Source organism: Poecile atricapillus, chromosome 17 (assembly GCF_030490865.1).
Source record: "Poecile atricapillus isolate bPoeAtr1 chromosome 17, bPoeAtr1.hap1, whole genome shotgun sequence".
Lineage (NCBI taxonomy): Eukaryota > Metazoa > Chordata > Aves > Passeriformes > Paridae > Poecile > Poecile atricapillus.
Genome location: NC_081265.1, coordinates 6,423,772 through 6,450,330, shown reverse-complemented (window position 1 = coordinate 6,450,330; position 26,559 = coordinate 6,423,772). Strand labels below are relative to the sequence as shown.

At 50.2% G+C, this 26,559-nt stretch overlaps 3 protein-coding genes and 4 non-coding genes across 8 annotated transcripts; 4 read left to right on the top strand and 3 right to left on the bottom strand.

Annotated features, from left to right (window-relative positions):
• Positions 1–224: 224 nt before the first annotated feature.
• On the bottom strand, positions 225–9,259 carry KCTD2 (potassium channel tetramerization domain containing 2). Its single transcript, XM_058852742.1, has 6 exons — positions 8,945–9,259; positions 7,527–7,635; positions 6,861–6,952; positions 6,107–6,202; positions 4,288–4,413; positions 225–3,585 (listed from the first exon to the last, which is right to left on the bottom strand). Exons 1-6 carry the CDS (start codon positions 9,200–9,202, stop codon positions 3,556–3,558), a joined length of 711 nt encoding a protein of 236 aa, XP_058708725.1. The 5' UTR covers positions 9,203–9,259; the 3' UTR covers positions 225–3,555.
• ATP5PD (ATP synthase peripheral stalk subunit d) lies at positions 9,230–11,804 on the top strand. Of its 2 annotated transcripts, none has more exons than XM_058852753.1 (6): positions 9,230–9,356; positions 9,732–9,861; positions 10,429–10,525; positions 10,998–11,069; positions 11,406–11,468; positions 11,590–11,804. In XM_058852753.1, the coding sequence occupies exons 2-6, from the start codon at positions 9,740–9,742 to the stop codon at positions 11,719–11,721; spliced, it is 486 nt and encodes a 161-aa protein (XP_058708736.1). In that variant the 5' UTR covers positions 9,230–9,356; positions 9,732–9,739; the 3' UTR covers positions 11,722–11,804. The 2 variants fall into 2 exon arrangements, with proteins under 2 accessions (XP_058708736.1, XP_058708737.1); XM_058852754.1 differs by having other exon boundaries at positions 9,345–9,391.
• Positions 11,805–17,555: 5,751 nt separating this feature from the next.
• Positions 17,556–17,628, top strand: TRNAR-UCG (transfer RNA arginine (anticodon UCG)). Its single transcript has one exon. It is a non-coding gene; the product is annotated as a tRNA-Arg (tRNA).
• Positions 17,629–17,852: 224 nt separating this feature from the next.
• TRNAR-CCU (transfer RNA arginine (anticodon CCU)) lies at positions 17,853–17,925 on the top strand. Its single transcript has one exon. It is a non-coding gene; the product is annotated as a tRNA-Arg (tRNA).
• Positions 17,926–19,867: 1,942 nt separating this feature from the next.
• On the top strand, positions 19,868–19,940 carry TRNAR-CCU (transfer RNA arginine (anticodon CCU)). Its single transcript has one exon. It is a non-coding gene; the product is annotated as a tRNA-Arg (tRNA).
• A 1,003-nt stretch (positions 19,941–20,943) lies between these two features.
• Positions 20,944–21,016, bottom strand: TRNAR-UCU (transfer RNA arginine (anticodon UCU)). The gene has a single exon. It is a non-coding gene; the product is annotated as a tRNA-Arg (tRNA).
• A 631-nt stretch (positions 21,017–21,647) lies between these two features.
• MRPL58 (mitochondrial ribosomal protein L58) lies at positions 21,648–24,169 on the bottom strand. The gene is made up of 6 exons (XM_058852749.1): positions 23,962–24,169; positions 23,289–23,325; positions 23,115–23,174; positions 22,422–22,504; positions 22,148–22,317; positions 21,648–21,868 (listed from the first exon to the last, which is right to left on the bottom strand). Exons 1-6 carry the CDS (start codon positions 24,124–24,126, stop codon positions 21,784–21,786), a joined length of 600 nt encoding a protein of 199 aa, XP_058708732.1. The 5' UTR covers positions 24,127–24,169; the 3' UTR covers positions 21,648–21,783.
• Between the last annotated feature and the right edge of the window lie 2,390 nt (positions 24,170–26,559).

Below are 26,559 nucleotides of genomic sequence, written 5' to 3'. Positions count from 1 at the left end.
CCAGTTTTACCTTTATCCCAGAATCTCATTAGATTCTCCTTTTGGCAAATGATTGTTAGAAGTGAATTGAAGCCAGAAACAAGTGCCCAATCTGCACACTTCTTCCCACATAATGCAGTACCTGTGTGGTGCAGGCAAAGCAGCAGGCTGCAGACTGCCTTTCAAACTTTTAAAACTAATTTCAGATTCTTTATTGGAAAAAAAAAAAATCACAGCATCTCAACTGTTATTCAAACACATTTAATAAACAAAGAGAAACAGTAGCAAAGGGCACTGACATGACAAACTGTACAAAACCTCTGGGTAGGAGCCCACGGCCTGGCTGCTCCGGCCCCTGCCCCGCAGCCAACCAGGCTCCCTTTGCCTCAGCCCTCTCAGTCACCCCTGAGAAAAATCAGTTTTTAAAAATGTGCAGAAACAAAGACACTTCAAGAGGTTATTTCCAGTCTTGCCATAATGGAACAATTTAGGCCACTGCGAAAGTTTTTAAAAAAACCAAAGTGTCATACGCTCCATTCCCAGGATTAATGCTTTAAAGTGAACCCCTTCCCAAGAGGCATAAGCACTCTTGGACAGCCAGTAGATCTACCCCTGCTCTCCTACTCTACTCACAACTTACTACACTTTTTTAGAGTGAACGGGACAAATTTGATCCTAATTCAGCACTAATTTTGATATAGTTGTGACTGAATGAAAGGCAACGGAAGGAAAAGCCTGTTTGAGCACAGATGGGATGCAACTGGTGCATAATGCTGAGACTAGCCCTGTCTCAGGGAAAAGGTGACAGGGAAGGAGAAATCCTTCACTGGGAATGTACCTGCTCTGGATGGATTTCATGCCTGGTCCTAAATACTACACAAAAACTTGAGCATCCAGTACCAATAATTTGTTTTCTACCATAAACTTGTTCTGCTTAACTTCAAAGGACCCTGCAATGGAACCCAAGGGTCCATGGTCCCCTGGCACCTCCTCATTGCCAAAAGCATTGCAAAAGGGAAAACCAAGATGCAACTCTGATCATTCTTGTGCTCATCAGTTAGGCAGCTGTGCCATTCACCTACTAATGGTCACTTTTAGGCTCTCTGTGGTTCAGAGGGGAGAGCAATGGCATCACTGCATCAGGCAACCCTCCAGGGGGCTTCACCACGTGCAGCGTTCTTGGTGACGCAAAAAAAAGCCAGGGAAGTGTTTGTTATTCTTATCTACTTGAGCTGTATTGGACAGAAAGTCTCTCTCCAGCCAGGGTTGCTTTGAGCTCCATGGTTTAACAAGGTGCTCAGCTGGCATCAGTGTGACAAACACAGCCTGATCAGTTCTTGTTGCCTTTAGTTTGATATTTCTCGACCAGTTCCCAAAAACTCCCTCCTCTGAGGAAGTGGAATAAGACAAATGAGAGTATTAAAGGGCTTTTCAGGCTGCTAACTTGCATACGTGTGTTCCTTGATTTCTTAGCTGTGAGCACAGACAGTGGCTGAGGCTTCAGGATACGGACAGAGGAGGGAGATCTGTACACATCACAGTGTTGTTCAGGCCCAGCCAAGGTGGGTAGTCTGATCACACCAACACCAGCTCACCACGTTATAAACAGGGCAGATGGAGGGAAGCAGAGCTGGGATTTTCAGTGTGATGGAAAGCCAGCTGTGATTCAACAGCCTGTCACTACACAACGTGAATTCAAAGACATTTGGCACAGTCTGTTGTTACCAGGACTAATCTAGCACAGACAATTAACCAGTCTGTCTTGAGAATGAGGCAAAGGCTCCACTGGAGGAGGTACACTGGCAAAGCAGGGTGGAGGGCAAGCAAGAGGATGTGCAGAAGGACTGGAGAGAGGCAGAGCACAGCGGTGCCACTCAGTGTCTTTACTGTACATCTTGGTCACTGAATGGTTGCTGGACTGTTGGTAGGACCCTCTCAGCAACAAGTGGTTAAGATAGAAAACCTGCCTAATTCTGTGTAAAAACTTTCAGGAGAACATGAGTAGCTGAAGCCCTCCAGAAAGGAGCCCAACCCCTCAGTCCAGGTGAGGAATTTTCTGGTAGCTTATTGAGAAACACCTGCTCTGAGCTTGTCAATGTCTGAATTCCAGCATCTCTGAAGCTTTGCTGTAATGTCAGTTTGGGACTTGACTGAAAATGACCCAAGTGCCTGGACACTCAGGCTACAAAGAACAAAGCCAGGATGAAAGGGGAAAAACATGCAGCAAATTCCTATGAAATTCTGTTTACCAGACTAGGAGGAACATGCCCTTGGTTTAGGGGTGGCACAGAATAACAGAGGGGAACCAGTGACTGCAGTTTGGCTAAGATAGAATTCAAGAGAGGCACAAACGAACATTTTGCACATCCATCCAAGGCATTCCAAAAAAAAAAAAAAAAAAAAAAAGGAAAGAAAAGTCACAAAATTTGACACATCACTTTGGACAAGAAACATTACAATAGTTTGGCAACTTTTCACCAAACCCCCCCACCCCAACTCTGTGATGTCCCTCTGTAATTTGAGGTGATCTCTTAAAGGTGGGGACATGAGGGGGGCTGCAGGTGTATCACTGCATGTTAATAGGGGATCTCCTCTGCAAAGGATCTTGTGGGGTCAGACAAACCTACCTGCTTGGTACAGTATGAAAGAAATTCTGCCTGAAGCCCTCCCTGTGAGAGGGAAGGAGACAGAGCCCACACTGCTGGAGACAAACAAGGCAAAGCTGAACTTGGCAGCGGCAAGTCCCTAAACCTTGTGACTTTGTACCAGGCTAAGATATGGCCATGGCAGGGTACTGGAGGGGAAGATGTCACCACTTTTCCTCAGTGGAGAAGTGTAAAGGACAGAACGATCACTCTATCACTATTTTGGGTGAACACAGACCTCTTTGTTTATGCATGCAAAGTAATGGGCTTTGGAAAATACCAGGAGCCCACGTGTAATAGTATTACCAGTGAGACCTGTGTCAGATGGACACACAACTCTCCTCCCCTCATATCTAAACTCAGCTCTTAGGAATTGAACAAGGAACAAATACAAAGCAAGGATGGAAGTTTGTGTGGGTTTTTAGAAGTGGTTGTTTTGTTCCTCCTTTTAAAGCCCTGTTCTTCAGATTTGGGGGAGAAAGGGGGAGCACTGCAAGGTCCCTGTACATTTCTGGTGGCAGACCTGGGTGCAAGAAATGGCACAGCTCAAATATGGACCTTCCCACCCACAGCAGCCTGTGGAAGGTGAGATTGATTACAAGGGCCTGAGGACCTGAACAACCTTCACAAAGGCTCCAACGGGGAATCCAGCCCAGCCATTGTCAGAAAAATTCAATACAGTGCTGGCCAAGAAAATAAAACAAATACTTGTGGAAAGGACTATCCAGCTGGAAGAGTCTTTTCCTTCCTCGGTTTCCAGGGTAAGAGAAAAGCCTTTGGTTATGACCAGAATTATTTGCCATTGGCAGGACAGGCTTGACTTTGCATTAGCTTGGTTATTGTACAAGGGCTGGGCTGCTCTGCGGAGAGATGCTCTGCCCAGCTGGACTGCCCTGTGACATCCGGGAGTTTAATGGAGTGGACACTTGAATTACATCCGGGATCCTCGCTCCTGAAGAATCTGAAACAGGAGAGACCTTCTGTGAAAACCTCTGACAAGTTTAAATGCAAAAGTTCCTGTTCAGAGTCCTTGTTTTTTGCAGAGAAAGGAAACACAGACTAATGTGAGAGCAGCTTGCAGGCTTTTGTGCCACCACAACAACTGATAGGCTGCTTAAGGGTGAGCAAGCCCCTTCTCCAGAATCCTGCTCAGCTGCTTGCCAGGTGGTTAAATATGTTGCCTTTTGTTTCTATTCTGGGAAAAAAAAAGTGGATTCATAGAATGGCTTGGCTTAGAAAGGACCTTAAAGCTCATGTTGTTTGACCAGTCTGCCATGGGCAAGGACACCTTCCACAAGACCAGGCTGCTCACAGCCCCAACCAACCTGGCACTGAACACTTCCAGGGATATGGAGAATTGAAAGAGAACAAACATCTTGTTTCTTCCTGCAACATCCTTCAACCACAGAACCCGACTAACTTCAAAGCTCCATGCTATGCTGTTCTCCCTCATCAAGTTACTCTTTCCTTCAGTATTTTGGTCTTAATTTGAAGTGCACAAAGAGCCTTAGATCTTGTCCTACAGTAAATCATGAAATCTTCCAAGAGGGGATGACATAGAAGGCAGTGGGAAAGCTGATCCACAGAACTACTGCTGCAGCTTGGTGCAGGAAAGGTTCTTTTTAGGGGAATTCAAACTGATACATCTGAGCAGGTGCCTTACCTTGGCCTTCTCGCTTGGCTCCTTGACAATACCATTGGTTGAATTGTTGAGCTCCCTGGACACAACACAGAGGAATTCTGCCTGGTCTTCGTTTCCATAATTATAGGAAGATCCAATGCTGATCAGCTGTGCAACAGGAGACAGCCAAGGTAACTATCAGTAAGTTTTGATTTTATTCCTACAGTTACTGTGAGATAGGTCTGTGCCAGGAGATCTGTTCTGGATGAAGTGTCTCCTGCAGCATCCTAGAGCTGCACAGCTCTCTAGTGGCACCTGGAGCCCCGGGAAGGAATTCCAGCTTGAAATTAATACTGAACACAGCAGAACAATGCCCAGTTTCTGAGGGTGGAAAAAGGGAAAACAGATAGTGCAATATATAATATTCAGTTCACTCAGACGTGGGCAGACATTGCCAATTGCCTGGTCCTTGCTGAACTCAGCTCTCAACCTGCCTTGTGACTGATGTGGAAATGGGAATTCTTTACCCCAGGCAGATGTTAGATTAACTGGGAACATGTGGCAAACAGACACTGTCCTTTATGTGGATGCTGCCAAGATGGAGTCTGGTATCTCCGTAAATGGGATTATATTATATTACTGTTGTGTTGAGGGGGTCTGGATTCAATCCAAGAAATCCCATCTGTCTCATTCATCATTATTGCATTAAAAGGACATCCTGGAGTGCAGAGCTAATTTGTCATTTACAACTCCGTTCTGCTTTCCAGAAAATAAATCTAAGTCATCTGAAGAAAGCATTGTGACTCTTAGCAACTGTGTGTATCCAGGAAACTTTAACGAGCAGCGTGCACCTTAACTTACAAGTCCTAATAGATTTTAGAAGAACCAGCCCCATATTTATAGATTATAGATTTGAAAAGTAAGATTGGGAAAGATCTAAGGGTGCAGGTTCCCATGAAAGTCACTGCCTGTAGCCTCAAGGTTTTGGGGGTGTAGATACAGATGTGTGAAAGGCAGATTCAGTAAACTGTTGGACAGCAAAACCTGGGTGTTGGAGAACTGCATTTCCATGGAACAGCAAGTGGTTCTTGGTCACAAGATTTCACTGTTTCCTCACAGGTGCAGGTTTTTGGCCACCTCTCCACTCTGAGATAGTTTTCAGGCATTACAGAACAGATCCATAGGAACAACTGATGGGAAGTGCTGTTCCTAACCCTCTGCCTCACTTCATCTCAGCACATTTCCCACAGCATCCACTTGTACTGAAGCTAGGCTAAGTGGGAAGACATTGCTGTAATCCACAGAGCCTCTTCTGTAGTTTCTTAATATAACATAACACACAGGCCAGCTGGCTCCAGTTCTCACTCCTCAGAAATAAGACAACTGTGTTTGATTCCAGAAACCAAACCTGGAACTAATGCCATATGCAACTGCAGTGACACCGAGTCCTGGAACCAGCTGCATTGCAGGAAGTTCCCATGTCACTCAGTGCCACTTTAGCAAATGCAGCAGTCGTGGCTTTGAGGTTCCAAGAAAGTTGTGCAGTGTTTTTTCATGGCTCTGGTAATTTTCCTGGATAGAACTGTTATACTGTGGCCTGGTGTATATGATGAAATGCAGAGAATGGAAGAACTGCTCTGGGATTTGACAAGGAGACAAGTCCTGAGAGAAAATGGAATCTCTCTGGCAGCTTGAGTGACTTCTGCTCTCTCCTGTCAGTAACCAGACACAAGTGGATTGCTGCTCAGGTCAGGCTGCTTATTCAGAAGAGCAGACCAGTGTGAAGTGCAACTCAACAGGCAACTCTGCTTATTCTATATCCAGTTTGCAAAGGAATTCTACCATTCTTTGGTAACGGTACCTGTTCAAATTTCCATCCATCAGACATGGTGGACACCATCTGTGTGAGCTCTTCCTCTTGGCACTGCAGCACTCTGTACACGTGTTTCACAGGTCCCTGGAACACAGAGAACAATTGTTGTAGTTTAGTAATTGCTTTACTATTATCACTCTAGAAAGTTAATAAGGCGCTCCTGCTCTTGTCTAAGGAAGTCAGAGCCCCACAGATTTTCTATGGGCTTTTTTATCCCACTGATTTGAAGAGAACCATATGCCTGACACTCTTCTCTTGAAAGCTTTCTAGGTGTCTGAGCTACAGTGAAAGCAAAACTTCTTTAGCTTTCAAAACCATTTGCTGCTTTTTGAAAATGTTTCTGAAATTGAATCTACTGGGTGTGCTGATATCAGCTGAGCATCAATGGGAAAAATGTCACAGAGAGACAAAGGGAAGAAATAGTTTAGAGAAGGAAGAGTTTGAGCTGTTCTTTACCAAAGCAGTATGTTTTGCTTTATAACCACCTGCTCCTGGTGGTTGTTCTGCTCCTGGTCCCCCTCCTGTAAGTGTCCCTTGCCTTTCCCTACAGTGCTGAAATGACTCAGTGGTCTGTGCTTTATAAAGCCACACTGGAGACTCTTTCCTAACCATGCCCTGCATTCACCTAACAGCATTTATTCCCCTGTTACTTCTGAATCAAAGAAATGCTCCTGCAAGGGCCTGCAGCCATGCTTGTCCTCCTGAGCCACAGAAGTGACTCGGTAACCCAGAGGTGCATTACTTGAGAGGTTCTGTTCTCGTTGTCGCGGATCCGCTCCTTCACCAGCCGCACGAGGGATGCGATGTTGTAAAACTCAGCCTCTTCCAGCACCCCTGAACAGGAACCCAAAGCACAAATTCTGTTACTTTGCACAGGGTAGAATGAAGATGATTCTGTCATAAGGATGCAACACCTGCTCCTGACTCTAAATCTAGCCCAAATGTCAGAATCCCAAATGTGCCACCCACCTCCTGCTCCCAGGCTATGAGAAAATGCCTGACTAGCTGTCACCTCCTTTTGTGACTTAAGAGGATCCTTAAGAAAGATTATCCCCATTTCCTTGGGATTATCAGAAATCTCATGGTACAATGTCTGTTTCTTCAGCCAACCCCATCAAGGGAAAGCCCTCAGAGCTGCCTGTTTGGGAAGAACCATGGTCTGTGAGGGGCAGATGGCCTGTAGCAGACCTTGGGCTCAGCAGAACAGTGACAGGGTGTGCTGTGAGCTGCAGCCTCTGCTTTTGGGAAGACACAGAATTTGATGACTTAAATCCCTGCTAATGAGCAATTAACATTACTAACAGCACTCCTGGGAAACTTGCTCACACCTTCACACCAGTCTTTGGTGAGGGCTCCTGCATGTGCTATCAAACAGCACTTCCAGCCTTTCCTGGTGTTTTTCTCCTACCTTCCTCTGCAAGCTCCTTGTTTATGATGAGCTTCCCGTGCCGGAGGTAGTTCAGTATCGGACCGAAGTACGTGGGGTCTCTGTCAATGAGATAGGCCCCTGTCTCATCCTGAGAACAAAACAGGGATGGCTCAGTGGTACCAGGAAAAACTAATTTCACTCTAAAACAAGAAATTGAACAGTTTCTCTTTGAGAACCTGGATTCATTTTCCTGTGGGAGGTGTACAAATGATGCTACATTTAAACTGTTTTTCAGTATCTGATTTACAAACGTTGCAGCCCAGTAATGCTGGCAGTTGCCTTACATGAAGCACCTGTACACACATTTTATGGACCTGGAGAAAAAAGCTGGGCTTAGAAGGGTTTTTCACTGCAGTAAGAACCAAAACCTAGAAGCTGTGTTCCAGCTAAGCTTGTTCTCCAGACTAGTTTAACTAGGAGTCTCTGGAGGAAAATGAGATCTCCAGTTGTAGCTAAGGGCACCTGACAGCCAAAACAGTTCATTTTTTTTTCCCCTTTCCACTACTGCAAACACACATTGCAATGCTCCAGCCATGGGTCCAGCAATACAACAACTATTGGCATTAAATAACCAACAATTGACAGCCAAAAGTATCTCTTGAGCAGCTTTGAAGCACTGACAAGCCCTCTGCAGAACTCTCACATCCCTCTCTTAAATGACTTTAAAGCATTGTTTCTCCTTCTCTACTCTAAAGCAGTAAGAAATTGTGCAAACCCACTCTGAAATATCTCCTCTCCTCACTGATGCTGCTGATATTTCGATCACAAACATGATTTATCTTGTGATTAAACTCTGGCTGACCCACTCACAATGTATTTACAACACCTTGTACAGCTGATCCTATGGAAAATCTGCAATTGCAAGAATAATTGTTTGCAAAATCCTTACAATAAACGGCAGTGACTTCAGAACTATCCAGCCATGCAAAGAATGTGCACCATGATTTTTTATGAGAATGAATATGTTAAAAAAACCTAAACAACAAACATGTTCAGGGTGAGGAATTGTAACATTCCTGTTTCTAGGACTTTCCTTCCCCGCTGTAAGTGCTGTGGGCAGGTGGGTTGTTCCCCGAGCAGAGTCCATGGCATGTGGGTGTCACAGGTGTCACAGGCACGAGGGCAAAGCCACATCCCTTTCTTGGGGATGCCATCACCTCTCCGGCCGTGGGACACGAAGGAAAGCCGATGATGTGTCAGAGCGACGCGCCCCAGATCCGTGGGAGATCAGATCGGCCCAGCCGGGGCCCGGGGCCGCACAGGAGGCTCGGGGACAGCGCTTGCCGGGGGTGTCCCCCCGCCCGTGGGACGAGTCTGGGCACCTTGGTGACACCGCGGGGGCTCAGGGAGGGGCTGGCAGGGTGTGTGGGGGGGTCCCGGCCCCGCCGCAGCCTCACCTTGTCGGAGCCGAGCTCGGGCCCGTCCTGGCAGCAAAGACGGCACAGGAAGGACTTGGGCTCCCGGCACAGCGTCTGCCGGGTGCTCACGAAGTACGTGCCTCCCACGTTCAGCCGCACCCACTTGGAGGCGGCGGCGGGCGGGGACAGCGGCCCGGCGGAGCCCGCCGCCGCTCCGGCCGCGCGGGGGCTGGGCGGCCCCGGTGCGCCCCCGGGGCCCGGGCTGGGCGTGCGGCCCCTCGGCGGCCCCTCGGCCATGGCGGAGCCTCAGCGCCCGCCCGCCGCCATGGCCGCTTCCGGCTGCGCCGCTTCCGGGGATGATGACTTCCTGTGGAGCCGCGTTCTGACTGGGCGAGGGGCGCGGAGGAGGCGGGGCTTCCGGCGACGGCGGCTGCGGTGTCGGTCAGTGAAGGTGAGAGCGGGGCCGGGGAACGTGAGGGGCTCCCGGTAAAGGGATCCCGCGGAGCGGCCGGGGAGGGGGTCTGGAATCTCGAGGCTGGGGGGCAGGACAGGCCGGGGAGGTCCTCGGTGTTGGGAGGCTTGTGGGAGAGGACGGGGGCCAGCGTGAGGTCGCCGCGGGGCTCAGGAGCGATCCCCGTGTCCCGATCCCCCCGCGTCCCCGTTCCGTGAGCCGACCCCTTCCCGTGTCCCCGTCCCCCGTGTCCCGATCCCCCAGCGTCCCCGTTCCGTGAGCCGACCCCTTCCCGTGTCCCCGTGTCCCGCCCCCTCGGTGCCGCCCTCCCCGCTCCCCGCCGGCGCTGGGACCCACCGGTGTCTCCCGGGCCAGGCGGAGCCATGGCGGGACGCAGAGCTGCCCTTAAAGCCGTGGACTGGGCGGCCTTCGCCGAGCGAGTGCCTCCGAACCAGCGAGCCATGTTCAATGCGCTGAAGACCCGCAACGATGCGCTGACAGCCCGGTGAGTGCCCGCCCGGTCCCACAGAGCCCGCTCAGCCCTCGCCCAACCACCCCGCTGTGAGTGCTGCTGTCTGCCGCTCTCTGGTCCCGCAGGAGTGTCCTCGCAGGTATTAAAGCAGGTCACCTTGAGGCAGCTGGTGGCTTTTTTTGGCAAATCACCTTTAGTTAATCTTCCCCAGAGTAAACCCGTAGCTGCAGTTCTGTGAATGCACTTCACTTTGGCACGAGTTTGTCACTGTTAAATGCTCTACAAATTCACGTGCGGTTCTCAAATCCTGTAGCATCTTCTGTCTGATACGAGTGCTGGCTGTTGCAGGGAATTTTGCTAATTGCCTCTGGCTCAATGTTGTGAAACAGCTTTGCCCTTCCTCAAGGGCTGCACCCAGAGGGGCAGAGTGAAGCGGGGCAAAGCTGCAGGCTGAGCTCTGCTTGTCTGTCCAGAGGAGCCTGTTCCAAGGGCATTTGCAAGAAATGGTTTGTTTCAAACCTGAAAGCACCTAAACTAAACACAGTAGGCTGTGCTCATGCTCAGGTTGCTGCTCATGTCAGCTGTGCTCCACCCCTTCAGGCTGGCTGCGCTGCCAGAGAAGCCCCCGGCCATCGACTGGGCTTTCTACAAAGCTAATATTGCCAAAGCTGGAATGGTGGATGAGTTCCAGAAGAAGGTCAGTCTCCTTGCCAGCTGGGTATTGCCCTTGGGAGTTTAATTGGGGAATTGAGAGGAAAGCACCAGGATTGGCAGAGGAGGTTGGTTGTGTCACTATGAAATTTGCCTCCCAAGACTGGAGGCACTTACTGAGCTCCAATGAGTCTGGGAGCTTTGTGTTCAGGGCAATAACTCTGTGAAAGGGTAAGTCTGGGGTTGGACCTTCCAGCTTCCTTACATGCTGTGAGAAATGGGTGGTGTGTGGTGGGCAGGACAGAGGAGATGGCTGCAAGCTCCTGGGTGAGCAAGTGCTGCTTGGGGGGGACAGAGGACAGCCTCACTGACCACTTTTTGCTCATTAACTTACATGGTTGTGAGCAAGTCCTAGGAAGAAAGGAAGGAATGCTCCCCTGCTGTTAGGGAAGATTACCTCAATGTGAAGGATTGTTTCAGTCAAACAGACCTTACAAAAATTGTCTTTCAATTTACAGTTCAGTGCACTGAAGGTTCCTGAGCCAGTGGATACACAATCTGCCAAGATTGATGCCCAGGAGAAGGAAGCTGTAAGTGAACTGTTCCCTACTGCTGGGGTTGTCCTTGCCTTCTGTGGGGATGGGAAGGGGTGAGAGGGAGGGGATGTTCTGGATGTGCCCCTGCATGGGCAGAGCAGCCTGAGCCAGGTCTAGCTCTGCCCTTCACACGTGTCCCTGGCTTTCTTAGCAAGGGAATCCCTGCACAGGGAAGGGTTTGGCTGTTTGGGATCTGCTGGAGATTCCATTGTTTACCCAGTGTAACAATGATGGATTTTAATTCCAATTGAAAGCATGGGGGGGTGCAGGTTCATGCTGGGTCAGTGTCCTTATCATAACCACACTCCCCCCATCCTCTGCTCTCCCCAGGCCAAGAGCACTGCTGACTACATCCAGGCTTCCAAAGCCCGCATCGCCCAGTACGAGCAGCAGGTGAGCCTGGACTTTGCTTAGGGAATATTCTCTGAACCCCACCCTGGCACACTCCTTGCTCTCCTGGGTGTGCTTTGCTCTTTCCTGCTGAATTCTGATGTGTCTGTCCCTGCTTCCACAGCTCCAGAAGCTCAAGAGCATGATTCCATTTGAACAGATGACGTTTGAAGACTTGAGTGAAGCCTTCCCTGAAACTAAACTGAACAAGGAGAAATATCCATTCTGGCCCCACAAGCCAATAGCTGATCTGTAAACTGATCAGGGAGTAGTTTAATGACTGTCAGACTGGATGATCTTATAAATAAAGAGCTTTTTCTGTCTGTGGTTTACATCTTAGATATGAGTTCTGAGTAACATGGAGCAATACAATAGCTCACAAACGTTCCACTTCTCCTGGATTTTGTGTTTTCTACCCATGAGCTTGTTTTGGTAGCAAGGACCAAGCTCCCTATCCTGCTGATCAATCTGAGCCCTGTAAAATGCAAATAAACCTCCTGTTCCTCTCTGTAACCAGCAGGTGTGGGAAATGGAGTTCTCCTGCCCCTGCAGGCAGACACTTGCTCAGAAGTTGAACATGTGTAGCCCCTTGAGATGCTGGAGTGCATTTTGCAGTGATTTGTGTGTGTCTGGAGTGTCTCAGGACTTCTGCAGACACAGGTCTGGGGCTGTTCTTTGGGCTGATTGTGATTGATTAGGAGAAGCCAATTGCAAAAGGAGTTGAAGGAGTGTTGAGATGCACACAAAAAGAGTTACTTTTTTAGTTATTTTTAAAAACACTTAATCCTGGTGCTCCTTTTTCTCTTTGCCCTGGATTTCTGAATGCTGCTGATCTCACTGGAACTCACAGAAACAGTAAAGACTTGCATTGTTTTATTTAATAATCTGAGGTGGAATTCTTAAACACCTTCCATCAAGATGGAAACTCCTCAAAGAGAAGGCAATCAACTCCCTTTCCTCTTGGTCATGTTTAAGGTCAGAATTACCGATAGGTAGAAGGAAGATTTTACAACTATTTTATTTAAATACCGTAGTAGCCCACAGAATAGTTCAAGAACATCTGTAGTTCTACTGAACCAGAATACAAAGCACTATGCATGCTCATCTTGGGTCCTGTGGCTTTGGATTTTAATTTAATTTTATTCAGGCAACTGAACTGCAGCTCTGTGAATTGAGCAGGAGCAAATCACAGCAGGGGATCAGAAGCAGCACAGTACAGAACAATGGAGCTGGGACTGGGCAGAGCTGATCTTCAGCTGCTCCATTTTACAGAAATCACAGTAAAAAAGAACAGGGACAAGAAGAGGTGGCTATAGAGAAGCACCTTCTCCAGAACTGGCAGAAATGGGTCCAGCTCCTGCAGCTGCCAGAGGCGTTTGTTCGGCTGCCCTTCTCCCTGGGCCTTCTTGGGAGGGTGCAGCAGCTGGGGACCTGCTTTGGCCAGGTTTTCTGGGGGTTTCTTGGGCAGCTTGTGTGGATCTGCAGGGAGCAAAGGGCAGTGTCAACACAGCAGGGCCACCATGGCTCACACTGCCTGGGGCACTGTTTGCCCTGAGGAAACCAGCCCTGGCTCCAACAAATGTGCAGGAAAATGCCCCAAACCTACTCTGTTAAAGTGTTTTACCTTGCTGGAAGCTTCTGAGAACCTTGTCCAAGCGCAGGGATTTGCGCTGCTGGTACAACAGGAAGAAGGTGTCTAACACAGCCATGATCATGAGCAGGAAGGTTCCCAGGAAGAACACCACTGCAGAACAACAGGAAAACAGAGAAAGCTCTGAATAATTGGCGTTTTCTTACATTCCATTGCCTGGTGGGGAACAGGGAAAGTCTAACTCCAGCAAGCTAATCAAGCTTAGGTGTTCACGACTTCAGTGTTCACAACCAAAGGCTTTCCTTAGGGCTGGTAGCTGGGTGAAAATCAGGGTTTATTTGATAAAGGTGGATACCTATTATAGGTGGTTTGTTGGAGGAAGTAGGGAGGCTGTTGTTGAGAATCACAGCCAGCATGGAGCTGCCAAGGATGATGGCAATCTGGAAGTTGATTTTCTCCTCGAGAGAGCTGGGACCAAACAACACAGCCATGTCCAGCAAGTATAGGGCACATGTTGGGAGGATCAGGTTCAGAATGTAGAGAGTGGGTCGTCTCTCCATGGAAATCTGTTGAGGAAGATGGGTAAAATTTGATGAGCAGGAGATGACTCAATGTGTTGACAAATGCTGGTCCCTTAATGTAAAAAATAATCTTGTTATATTCTGGGGTTTTTTACTGCCAAATCAGTGCAATATAATAGAGAAGTGCTGTCATACCACATAGGTGACCACAGAATATCCTTTGTCATCCAGAACTTCTGTGTATTCAATGATGCTCAGGTTGGTGAACTTCCATTCTCCATCAGTTAGGAGGAAACTCTGGCTGTCTTTCATGATCTCAGCTGGTGTCCGTCTCGTCTTCATGACAAAGTCTGTTACTGCTTGGGCAGGAGGCAGAGGGGGGAGGGAAGTTGAAGAATTTAGGAATTTATTAGAGGTCAGTTATTCCTCTCCCTTTCCCACACAGCTGAGGGTGTGTGCAGACAGGGAAGGGAAAGGTTTCTCAGCCCATGAAGGAGAAACTAAAAAGGTCCCTGTGAAGAGGCTTGGCTGGACCTCTGGGAATGTGGATCAGAGGGGAAACATCTGGTGAATTAGGGCAGTTGTCCTCTGTGGATGGGACTGGGAAGATTTTGCATCACCTCTGCTTATATTTCAGCCCTTCCTGTTGGGATGAACTCTAACTGGAGTTTGAATCCCTGAAATTGTCCTTTTAACGGTTGGATTTGATGCCCTTGGAAATCTTTTCCAATGTTAGTATTCTACGATTAATTTCCTCCCATTTCCATGCCTTTCAGGTGTGTTTAAAGATCAGTCGTGCAAAATTCTATGTGAACAAATACAAGTTTTGCAGGAAGCCTCTTGGTCTCAGGTCTCTTGGTTTGTAGAAACCAGTCCTGGGAGGGACTTGCCACAGGACATCCAGATTGTTCCAGAGGAGTTGCTGGGAAATGTGCCATGACAGAAAGGCAGCATTTTAACTCATTTTCCCTGGTCCCATATGACCTCAACCCCACTGTGAGCATGTGGTGCTCATCTAGTCCTTCTCCAAATTCAGCCCAGAGGTGGTAGCTGTACCTGGGTAGAGGAATGAAGCTACGCTCAAGTTGCACATCTGGGTGTCGAAGGGGAACTTGAGGATTATCAAACTGCACGTCAGGGTCACCTGGAAGGGCCGGGTGGAGTTGAAGCTGCCATTGTGCATGAGGACCATGTAATTCAGCTCTGGGTTTTGCCCATTCACCCTGGAGGGAACAGACAGGGAGAGTAACTGAGCCTAAGATGCTGCCTGTGCCTCAGTCCCATAAAACAAGGCTGTGAACACCCAGTTTGGAGGGCTCTGAGCCATCACCCAGCCATGGGATGCAGCAGGAGGAGAGGAAACCAGGGCTGGGAGAAGGGCTCATGAGCCCTTTGGGACCAAGGTTTGCTGTAGCTCCACACCTCCTGAGCACCTCCTGCTCTCTGCCCTCTGCTCCCTGCCCTCACCAGGGCAGGGACTCATTCCTGGCTCTGCCTCCCACTCCTTTCTCCCTCTGGAGAGCTGGTGGAGGTGCCCATCTCTCTGTCAGACCCTCAGTGCTCTGCCCTGTATCTTTCCACACACTACTAGAGGTCACTTTGTTCCACAGGAGTGCTGGTTTCTGCTGCTTCCTCAGCTTTAGCTACAGCCCAGATGGGATATTTCAGGAGCTGCTACAGTATTACAGAACCACTAAGTGCTTTGTATAAACTATGGTCATCATTAATCTAAATTAGGAGGCTCTCAGTTACAGAGAGCTCAAGGGAACAACTTTTAGCCATCTGAGTTTATCCCATTTCCTATAATATAACCAACAGTTTGCATCCATTGTATTTCTGCTAAGCCAGTGGATAAAAATGAAAGGGGAACCTACCGCTCTAAAATGAAGATGGGGGGTGACCAATACGTATCCATGGGCAGAACAATTTCAGAAATGTTACAGAAATCCTGTGGGTCCCAGGTTGCAAAAGGGTTTTGCCATTCCTGATGGAAGAAGTTGCAGGAGAGAGATGAGCTCTGGGCTGGGCACCAGACTTTGTGTTGGACATCAGGAGAGAAACACACTTGAGGGACCTACCAGGTTCAGGACGAAGTAAAAACTGACTGTCTGGAGCTTTTCCACCTGGAGAAACAAAGATATTTAGCTGATTTTCTCAGATGTATCCAATGCAGAAGCTCTTCACGGAGCACAGACTGCAGTAAGTGGGCTTGGGAGAAAAGCTTGTGGCTCTTGATCCTATGGCTGAAGAGTGGGAGCGCACAGTCCAATGGTTAGGAAAAATAATAGATTATTGTTAACATTTCCATGGCAGCGTCCTGCAAATGCACTGCCCAGTACAGGCATTCTGCAGGGTTTTTGGAGCCTCCTACAAAGCAAGCTGCTTGTCTGGATATGACTTCTGGAAGGAGAAGGAGAAAATACTCCAGATCTTCCAGAAGTGCTGTCCAACAGCAGAAAGCTGAAGTGGAAGGGGCTGATTCTCACCCCTGTGGACTTGCTGTCAGGAGACTCAAACCCTGGCCTACTACTAGCCCAGGTTCCTGTTATAAAGACTCATTTTGGGTCCTTACCACAGACAGAATTGCCACCAGCATGAAGTCCATCTTCACTTCCACAGGCTCATTCAGGTTTATTTTGGGCAGAATGTACGTGTGCAGCTTGTTGTGAGAGGAGATATTCAGATAGTCAACAATGTCATAGTAGGTGCAGAGGTACTTTGGAGCAGCCCCTGCTGGAAAGAGAATTCCACTTGAAACACAAAAACATCAGACAAGACCTCAAACCTGTGAGAGATGCACCAAAAGAGAAAGGGTCTGGAGCTGTGGATGTGAGAAACATCGTTAACACACAAAAATCCCTTCTCACACAGATGAGAACAGAATTCCTTGAAGGTTTTCTATCCCCCTTGCACTTACCTGTCCCAAGAGAAAAGGTGAGGATGGCTACAAAAACTCCCTGCATCATCTCCTGATTCCAAATAAGGAGGAGAATGGTACCGTGTGTCTTATGAACCAGTCCAGGACACGTCATTTGTTATGTGGAAGTTGATTTGATATTTATTAATGAGGGATGGATTTTTGTAAACAGACATTTTATCTGTTGGAAGGAAGAAATTGCTAATGGTTTGATGCACTCAGCTGGCTCTTGGGAGTAGACTTTAGTTGTGGTCATGTAAAAATGAGGTCATTAAAAAAAAAATCCAGCAATTTGAGGGAGAGGAAAAGAAAGGGCCCAACCTCACAAAGAAAAGGCAAAGAGCCAGAGCTACTCAGTAGCAAATTTAGTCTCATTTACAGGGCTGAGAGTTTGCTGCAACCCCACTGAAATGGATCAGGAATTAGTGCCTGTGTGACTGAGGGCTGTGGTGAGGCTGCTCTCCTTTGAGCCCCGGTCCTGCTTGCCAGCAGACCACACCGGGTCCTCATTTCCCACTGAGCCTTCCATGCACCCAAGGATTTTCTGGTTCTTCCTCCTTGCTGATCTCCCATGCTCCTTACGTTCTTTTCTGAGACCTCACAGTTAAGATGAAAGGGTCAGAGACTTCTGTGTTTTTTATATGTCTGTGTTTTCCTCTGCTGCCCTCCTCTCCATCTCTGCGCTTTTTTTCTGCTGTCATCCCAGTGATCTTTGTGGGTCCCTTCCAACCCAAGATATTCCACGATTCTGTGATTCTATGAATGGCTCCAGGGCAGCAATTGCAGTCAGCAAATCCCACACTTGATTCTCCCTCCAGCAGCAGAATTCCCATGGCAGCAGGTGGTCCTTCCCCAGCCATGTCCCCATGTCCCCTGCCATTCCCCCTGTCCCCCACGGCCCCCCGTGTTCCCCCCAGAGCTCTGTGTCCCCCAGAGAGCCCCGTGCTCGCCCTGGCCCGGTGTCCCCGGCGCTGCCGCTGCCCGGGGCCCCGGAGGGAGCGGGAAGGGGCGCGGGGGGGATGCCGGGGGTTGGCAGCATCACTGGGGGGCTGCAGCACAGTGACCGCGTGGCCTAATGGATAAGGCGTCTGACTTCGGATCAGAAGATTGAGGGTTCGAGTCCCTTCGTGGTCGGCCTTTTTTCCCCCCCGCTTTTAAATCATCTTTTCCCGTTTCTCCCCTCGCATCTCTGCCCCTCGTGGAGTGGAGGGAAAACGCGAGCCCAGGCTGGGTCGCAGCGCTCCCGGTGCTGCCCCGCGCCAGCGCCGGGGGTGGCCCCGTTCCGGGAGCGGCCCCGGGACGCCCCCGTAGCGCGGGGTCGGGGCCGTTCCCGCGGGGCGGGGCGCGCGCCCTGCGCAGCCCCAGTGGCCTAATGGATAAGGCACTGGCCTCCTAAGCCAGGGATTGTGGGTTCGAGTCCCATCTGGGGTGACCGCTATGTTTTGCCTCTGCCAGCCCCGTTTCCATGCTCTTTCTTCCCGTTTCACTGCCCTGGGCTTCCTCCTCCTGTCCCTGCGGCCGCTGGCTGTGGCTGCTTAGTGGGGAGACATTCCCCATCCCGGTGGGAGATCCCAGCTGAGTCAGGAGAATCCAGAGGTGTGGATAGACCAGCGCCCTGTCTGAGAGCGGCACTAGGCACAAAACCTGATGCGGGGAAAGACCAAAGAGTGGGCTCGAGGTGGTCCATGATGTGTTTTGGGACAGCGAGGTCCCCATGGCAGCTCCAGGCTCTCTCCATGTGCCAAGAGCTGCTGTTGATGGGATGATGTGACTGTCTGCTCCCAGCTAGTGTTCCTGTTTAGGTTTCATGGAAAAGGGAAACAACGAGGAGCAGCTACAAACTGCCCCAGGCTTGGGTGCAAAGGTGGATGTTTTGTCCAGCAAGTTGTGTGGTCCCAGATCTCAGGTGAGGCTGTGATTGAGGGGATAACAACCAGCTTTGCTTTGGGATCTGTGGCTGAGAGGTGTTAATGAAAGGCTGATTTTTGCAGGGATGTTAGTGAAAGGATGGCTCTGGCCAGGTCATGGACATCCTTCAAGGTGTCCCAGAAGGCACCAAAGCAGAGCAGTTGCAGTTGTTTAATTACCTTTGTCTGGGCAGAGCTGGGTTTCTCTTGAGTCAGAGAATTTCAGCTGCATTTTTCTCTCCTTCCAGGTGCATCCTGTATTTATTGTCAGCAGCACTCGAGCCCCAAGCCCATTTATGCTGGTTCACCTTGCGTGGGGGAACCTCTTCCCGGAGCAGGACAAGTTGGGATGGTCGGGAAGCTTTACTCCACCAGAAACCACGTCTCCGAGAGGGGCTGGTCAGTGGGGTCACAGTTTGGCTGTGCTGCCCTGGGACCAAAGTCCTCTCCATAAGTGCCTTTGGAATAATGCCCTCTCAGATTTGTTGCATTAAAAAGCTGCCTGGAGGGTCTTTTCTCGCAGAGTTAATGGATTTTGAAAGCAGCTGTGGTCAGGGTAATGCCACACCAGTAAAACACAAAGTGAAGTTTCTTTTTAAGTAGATTTTCTCTCTTAGGTGTGGGAGGCTCTGCTGCCTGGAAAGCAACAAACCTACCCAAGCCCTGGACAGTGGACCACTGACAAAAATACCTTCCTGTGGTGGGCTTTGGGAAACTTTTTTTTGGGATTAGATGAGAAACATGGGTTTTGGGGAGCGCAGCATTCGGGGGCGGGTGGACCAGAGCTCGGAACCGGCAGCAGGCGGAGTCTGGGCCGCAGCTGGAAGCCGGTTCCTGGGAAAAGGAAAGGGTGGAGATAAGGTTGGCTGAAATTTCCCATACTTCCAGGGGTGCCGGCTGAAATACGGGGGTTTAGGGCTGAGGTTCAGTTTGCTGTGTTTCAGTGGGGAATACCAATTTACTGCCCCTTCCGTGTGCACAGCACAGCTAGAGTAGGTAGGGGGGTTTAAGCCTCTCGTATCCCAAGTTGGACTCGAACCCCCGGACCCTTGCTTACGGGACCAATGCTTTGCCCACTCGGCCACCGGGGCCGCAGCGACCCCGTGGTCCGGCCCCCCCGCGCTGGCACCGCGGGGTCCGGAGCGAGCGCCGCGTTCTGGGGGCGGTTCGGGGCTTCATTGCACCCCAAACCGGCACAGCAAGCTCCCGCTGGAGCCAAGGGGGCGCAGGCGGCTGCGCGGGGATCTCCACTCCCCCACACACATCCCCACGTCGCGTTTGTGAGCTGCGCCGGGAGGTGGGGGAGATGGAGGCGGGCGGGGAGCGGGGCCTCGCTCTGGGGACTGTTCAGACCGGGGTGGGCCCAGAAGAACCGAACGGGACCCCCGAACCTCACCAGCGGCAGCCGCGCTCCCGTCTGGCCAGCAGAGAGTTAAGTGACGGCGCCTAAAACACGCGAGTGCGCGGCCCCAGTGGCCTAATGGATAAGGCACTGGCCTCCTAAGCCAGGGATTGTGGGTTCGAGTCCCATCTGGGGTGACTTCTTTTCCCTGCCGAGGATCCGCGGCGGATGCCGGGGTGCCCCGCAGAAGGCGCGGACCGGACGGGACCGGTTCGGTTCGGTCCGGTTCGCTGGCGGCGGGGAACGCGGTGCGCCCCTTCCTGCAGCTCCTTGCTGCTTCCCCGCTCTCAGTCCCGCGCCTCCTGGCTTGAATCGGGCGTTTTTCGTGCGGTTAAACCACGCGCAAAGTCGGAATCTCCTTTTATTCCCTGAAATTCCCAGCTCCTCCGCGCTCCCGTGTCAAGTGCTCGTCCAGGTCTTTACGCCTTTGAACCAAAGTTTTCCAAATCTGAGGGAAAGGAGCCCAGAGCAGTGGGTGGTCCTGGCAGTGAGGTCTCCTGGGGATGGGGAGGCTCAGCTCAGGCTGTTGCTGTCCTGGATGGTGATGGTGGGAGGACATTCAGTGTCACAAAAACATCGCAAGCAGCGACATTCCCTTGTTTGTAAAGGCCAGGGCACAGCACAGAGCTTCAGACACCTGTGTCTGTGAGAGGGGTGCTGGCAGGGTGCTTCCCATGCCCAGGGAAGAAGGGGATTCACCATCCCTGGAAGTGCTCAAAACGTGTGGATGCGGCATTTGGGGAATGGTTGGCTGGTGAACGTGGCTGGGTTGGACTTGATAAATCTCAGAGGTGTTTTCCACCCTGAATGATTCCTTGCAGAAAAGCTTTTGATGGGGGAAAATGTGAAATGAGGTGTCTGCTCCTGGTGCTGAGAGGCCAGGGCAGGGCTTTCTGGGGTGTTAGGATGCATTGGGGTGCTCCTGCATCCCCCCAGCATTCCATTTTGGGGAAGATCTGGGCTTTGAACACTGTTTCTGCAGATGCAAACATTCTGTCAGGGGAGAGCTCAAAGCTCCCCTTCCAAAGGGGATGCAGCAGAGTCCTGATACCTCAGTGTGCCCCAAATAAACCCGAGGGACAAATTCCCTCTCTTATTTGGGAATTTGGAATGGTTTCCTAAAACAGAGCCACCTCTCCCCACCCCAGGTGGGACTCGAACCCACAATCCCTGACTTAGAAGGCCAGTGCCTTATCCATTAGGCCACTGGGGCCCTGCCAAATATCAAAAAAGGGTAATTTTGGTTTCTTTGGGCTTCCCAGTAATCCCACTTGACAGTGGTGGAACACGACAGAGCTTCATCCTCCTTAAACTGGGTCCACTAACGAGCATGGAGGACTCATCCAGAGGATTTTAGTGTCCCACCTCAAAGGCCAGAAGCCCTCTGCACTCACAGGACGGGTTCTGTCTCCTAATGCTGAGATTTCTGCCAGATTCCTGATGTGGCTTTAACTTAACCAAATTATGGGCTTTATTTAGTTAAATAACAACCACTGAAAGGAATAAAGATGAAAGGAAATAGAAGGGAAGAAACATCCCTCTAAGGGATGGACTTGATGATCTTTGAGGTCTTTTCCAAATTTAATGCTTTAAGATTCTATTTTCTACTTAGATATGTTGCTGAGACTGCTTTTATTCTTCCTGTTCTTTCCCCAGAAATCTACTGTGGCTTTGTGTTCAGCAGAAGAGGGTGCTCTGATGCAGCACAGGCTGCTTGAAAAACACAAAGAACATTAAAAAAAAGAGCGTCTGACAAATATCAGATTTCTTAGTTCCTCTCAAAAGTGAACAATAATTCTGGAAAATGACTGACAGAGCATCACAGTGTATCACTGGCTACAAAAGAAGATGTTAAATATTTTTATTTACACTGTCAGGCTATTTTTATTCAATACAGCTCATGAGTTTAGCATCATCTACAGCTGCCAACACCACTTCTTTAGGAAGATGGAATGCCAAGGGCTTGGATCTCTGCTGTTCTCAGTCAAAATCTGCCTTCCTGCTCTGTTTTATAGTTGAGTGTATTTTTTTCTGTCGTAGCCGTTCCCGGTTCATTTTTTCCACCCTAGAACAAAATCAAAAGATCCCTCAGTGTACAAAGAAAACATTTAAGTATTCAACTTTTGAGATCTGATGAACCAACAAAACATCTTCAGATAGAAAAAAAACAGTCCCTGTTCTGAGGATATTACCCAGCAAAGCAGTTAAAATCTAATGGATGAGTGGTAGCTCCTTAAAAAAAGGAATTTAAAGGAGTATGAACAAAAATGTTTAAAAATGCTGCAAATGAAATTGTGTAACATGATAGCCTGAACTCAAATAAAGACCATTTAAATGAAGATACCTCTCTATGAGTTTCTGTGCTGTCTCCTTAGACACCACCTTGGGTTTCTCGATCGCCTCTGTGACCATGGTCCGGATTTTTTCCAGGCAAATTGCCAGATTCCTCATTTGGTAGCGACTCTCCTCTGAGGTCACAATCAACTCACCAGCCCGGTTTATCTTATTCCTGTGCTGAAGGGATGGGAAAACGTGATGTGAACACTGAAACCTCATAGGAACTGTCATGTTCTGACACTGAGACACTGAAACCATGGTTGGAAGGGGAGGGTTGGTACCATCAGAGCCATTTTCTGTCTCACAGCTTCGGGAATCCAGTCGGCCGATGCCAGGTGGAACCGAACCTCTGCTTTGGAATTCACTGGGAGGAAAAACAGGGTCTTTGTTTCAATGTCATAGCCTGCCTTCCTCAGATTCATGAGATAATTCAGCCTGATCTCTGCTGGCTTTCAACATGGGATGATTCCATGAGGAATCTCCTGAAAGGTCAGAGTTCTCTTCTTGCTGTATCTTTACACACCACTCTACAAGACAAACTTATACCTGTCATGGCATTTGCCTTTCTATACACTACAGAATTTATTGCCTGCCACTGCCTACCTCATTTTTAATGGCAGAACAGGGAGTATTTTAAGTTTATTTGAATTAAGCTGAGAATTTCTTGCACAATGACCTTTCAGAATCCAGCTAGCTCTATTATATTTGATCTATGGATAGAGGTGGTGTTCCTTGTGGCACCTGTAGCAGGAATGATCCCTGTAAGTGTTCATAGGGACAGCAAATGTGTTACCACTGGTCTCCAGCACTATGAAGACTCAGAAGTTCTGTTAAAATGCAGGGTGATTACAATGAAAAATAAGTGTCCAGAAGCATGAAGATGCTGTTTAACTTCAAGTTCTCAATATTTTGCCACATGGTACAGAAGAACAACCAAAAATGGTGGTTTGTCCGAGGGAGCAGCTGTTCCTCACCTTTATTAACATTCTGCCCGCCGGGGCCGCTGCTCCGGCTGTAGGACACGGTCAGGCGAGCTGGAAGAGAGGGGCAGGGGCTGAGCCGGGACGGGGCCGGGCTCGGAACACGGTGCCGGTGCCCGGGGGCGCTTCCCGGCTCCCGGCAAGGCTGTGCTGGGCGGGGGGACTCACCCACGGGGATATCGAGGGCGGGCGGCTGCAGCTGCTCCTGGAGGACACACCGGGGGCCGTGTGGGGGATCCCGGGGGTCTCTGCGGCCCCTCGGGCGGCCCCGCCCGACCCGGGGACACGGGCTCGGCCCGGGATCGAACCGGGCCCGGCCCGGCCCTTCCGCTCGCCGCGCCTCACAACAGCCACGGCAGCGAGAAACCCCGCCCACCCGCGCCGTAACCCCGCCCACCCGCGCTGTGACCCCGCCCACCCGCGCCGTAACCCCACCCACCCGCACAGAGACCCCGCCCACCCGCACTGTAACCCCGCCCACCCGCACAGTAACCCCGCCCACCCGCACTGTAACCCCGCCCACCCGCACAGTGACCCCGCCCACCCGCACAGTGACCCCGCCCACCCGCGCTGTAACCCCACCCACCACACAGTGACCCCCGCCCACCCGCACAGAGACCCCGCCCACCCGCGCTGTAACCCCGCCCACCCGCGCTGTAACCCCGCCCACCCGCACTGTGACCCCGCCCACCCGCACTGTGACCCCGCCCACCCGCGCTGTAACCCCGCCCATAATTAATAATCCATTAAATAACCCCCGCCTTCCCGCTGTCAATCAACCAATAAACCCCGCCCAAACGCCGTCCCTTGGCCTCTTCCTCTTTCCCCCCGCCCCTCTGACCGTGGTGCGGGCAGCGGTTCCTTCCTGCCGCGGCGGGTACAGCTTGTCCAGGCTGTGGGAGCTCCGGTACTCGGTGCCGGCGGCGGCCCGCTGCGAGAACCGGGCGCACAGAAGCGCCGGGCCCAGCCGCGGCCGGCACAGGCCCCGCAGCGTGTGCGCCGCCATGTTGGCCCCGCGGTGCGCTCCCGCCAGGCGTCCCCACGGAAACGGCAGCCGCGCGCCGCGTTCCGGGGCGGGGCAGGGCGGAGGAAGCAATGGGGGCGATTTAGAGGAATAAAAAGTCTCCTTGGGGGCTGTGGGGTGGATTTGGAGCGTGTGATGTCCGTGCTGGGGCTCTGTGGGGCGGGGAGTGTCTGCAGCGCTAATGGGAGGTGTATGGCACGCCGGGGGATGAAGGATGAGGGATGACGGAGGTCAGGGTGGTTATGGGGTCTGTGCGCCCCAGACCTGCGTGGTCACCAGTGCTGAAAATGAAAATACATTCAGCTTTTTAAATGTGTTGTGTGGTTTTTACACCTGGAGTGCTTCAGTTTTCACGTTTTTATCCTCTCAAAGCGCTAAACAGTTACATACACATGTATATACACACATAATTTCTTTGAATGCTGATATAGCAGCGGTGGGTGTAGGATGCAGGGGAGTGAGGCAGTTGTGGAAGTCCTTCAGCCTTTACTCTTGCTGGAGCTGTCAGGCTGGCTTGACAAGAAGGGTGTGCGTTCCAGAGGGGCAGGGATTGCTATTCCTGGCAGCAGGAAAATGCACAGGCAGGGATGGGCTGTCATTTGCTCTGCTGTTTTGACAGGAGCTGACAGTCTCTTATTTAAAACTGTGGATGAAGCCAAAATGGGTGTTCAGAAGATGACACAGACTGTGTGATTTATCTGAGTCCCACACAGATAATCCATTTAAACTCAGGGAACTCAGTCCTTGGGTGGGAGAAAGTCCTGAACATGGATGGTTCTCTGGCCTGGCTGCGGCCGAGCAGCTCCTCACTTTGCTTTAATCAAACTTCTGGAGTTCTGCTCCACTGCCCTTGTCCACACTCTGCTGAAAACAAAATGCTTTAAGGAAAAAACCCAGAGCTGTCAGAGGCAAACCATGCCATCTGGTGACCTTAATTTCTAACAGGGAACAGGTAAATGTTTGTGATTTGTAGCCAGAGTGATGGGTAAAATACTCAAGGCAGGATGACTCATTTACCAGCTGTTGTCAAACTTGTCTGATGGTTGTGCAGGAGCACCTTCCAAGGACAGTGCCACAGAGGGGCTGGGGAAGGAGCTGGCAGGTCACACAGGTGAAGCCAGGCCAGTCTAAAAGGACATTTGTCTGGTTTTGCTTCATTCCCACGCTGTCCCACAAAGCCTTGGTAAAAAGCTGGGTGATATCTGTTTGGATGGTTGGAAACTGCTTTCCCTGTCAGGCAGGGCTTGGGATGTTAAGGTCTGACTTTGGTGTGAGCCAAGAGAGCCAAACCTTTGGCATTCCAGCTGGAGAAAGCAACTGCTTTGTCACTGGTCCTGACTGAGGAAGATACCTCTGCCCCTTGGTGGTCACTGATGAGCAAAAGCTGTCCAGAGCCATCCCAAAAACATGAAGGAAATGCTGAAGAGTCCACGGATTCAGTCACTCCTTGTGTGAGTGAGGGTAAAGGCTGCTAATGTAGGAGCAAGGTCCCTCAGGGCTTTGAGGGGCCTTCCAGAAAGCCTCAGTTGCTGTAAGAGAGGGAAGATGCTGAATCCTTCCTGGGGGAACTTGAGCTCTGTAAATCCTTTGAATTTGTGCTTCAAGTGGCTCCTCCCTGATAATAACAATAGGTGCCCTCCTGAAGGGTTATTCCAGCTGGTGGTACAGTGAGAAGCCAGGCCAGATCTGATGGAACTGTACGTGTCTAAATGCCAGCTTTCAAATTCAGCATGAAACCAGATAGTTGGCAAGCTGTGCCCATATTGACCTTAATGCTGTGAACTGAAGAGGGACACTGATTTTGCCAAATTCTGAAATTATTTCCTGTGACATCATACTTTTGCTCATCCATTTTAATTGCATGCAGCAATTTTCCTTTCTGTCATGAACCATGGGGGTGTGCTGTTATGTAGCAGTTTCTCTGGTAGAGTGGTTGCTCAGCACTCTCTTGTTCCCTCTCAGTGGAGTTGTGTAGCTTCCCTTGGTGTTCCAAAAGCAATTGGAAAAGTTTAGATCAAAGGTGGCACAAAATGCCAAAGATGCTTATTTCTCCTCCTCTGATCACTGAAAGCTTCACTTAAGGCACGAATCGAGTGACTCTGACTCACACAGTCAATCAGGATGTGTATGTATGGCCACTAATATTTTTGGATGCGGAAAAAATTGCCCTCAGCACTTTGCTGAACATGAACACTGATACACGGCAGCTGTGCCTTTGTCAAGCCAAGTACTAATATCATGTTACTTACATCAGTCATTTTTGGATTTGCGGTTTGCAAAAAAGCCCAAAAGAAAAATAGGATTTGAATTGGGACCTTAGAAATTGTGTGGTTTTACTTCCGAGCTGACAAAAGAGGGGTTTTATTGCGTGGCAGTGTTGGCAGTCCAAGTGCACAAAAATGTGTGTTATATAAA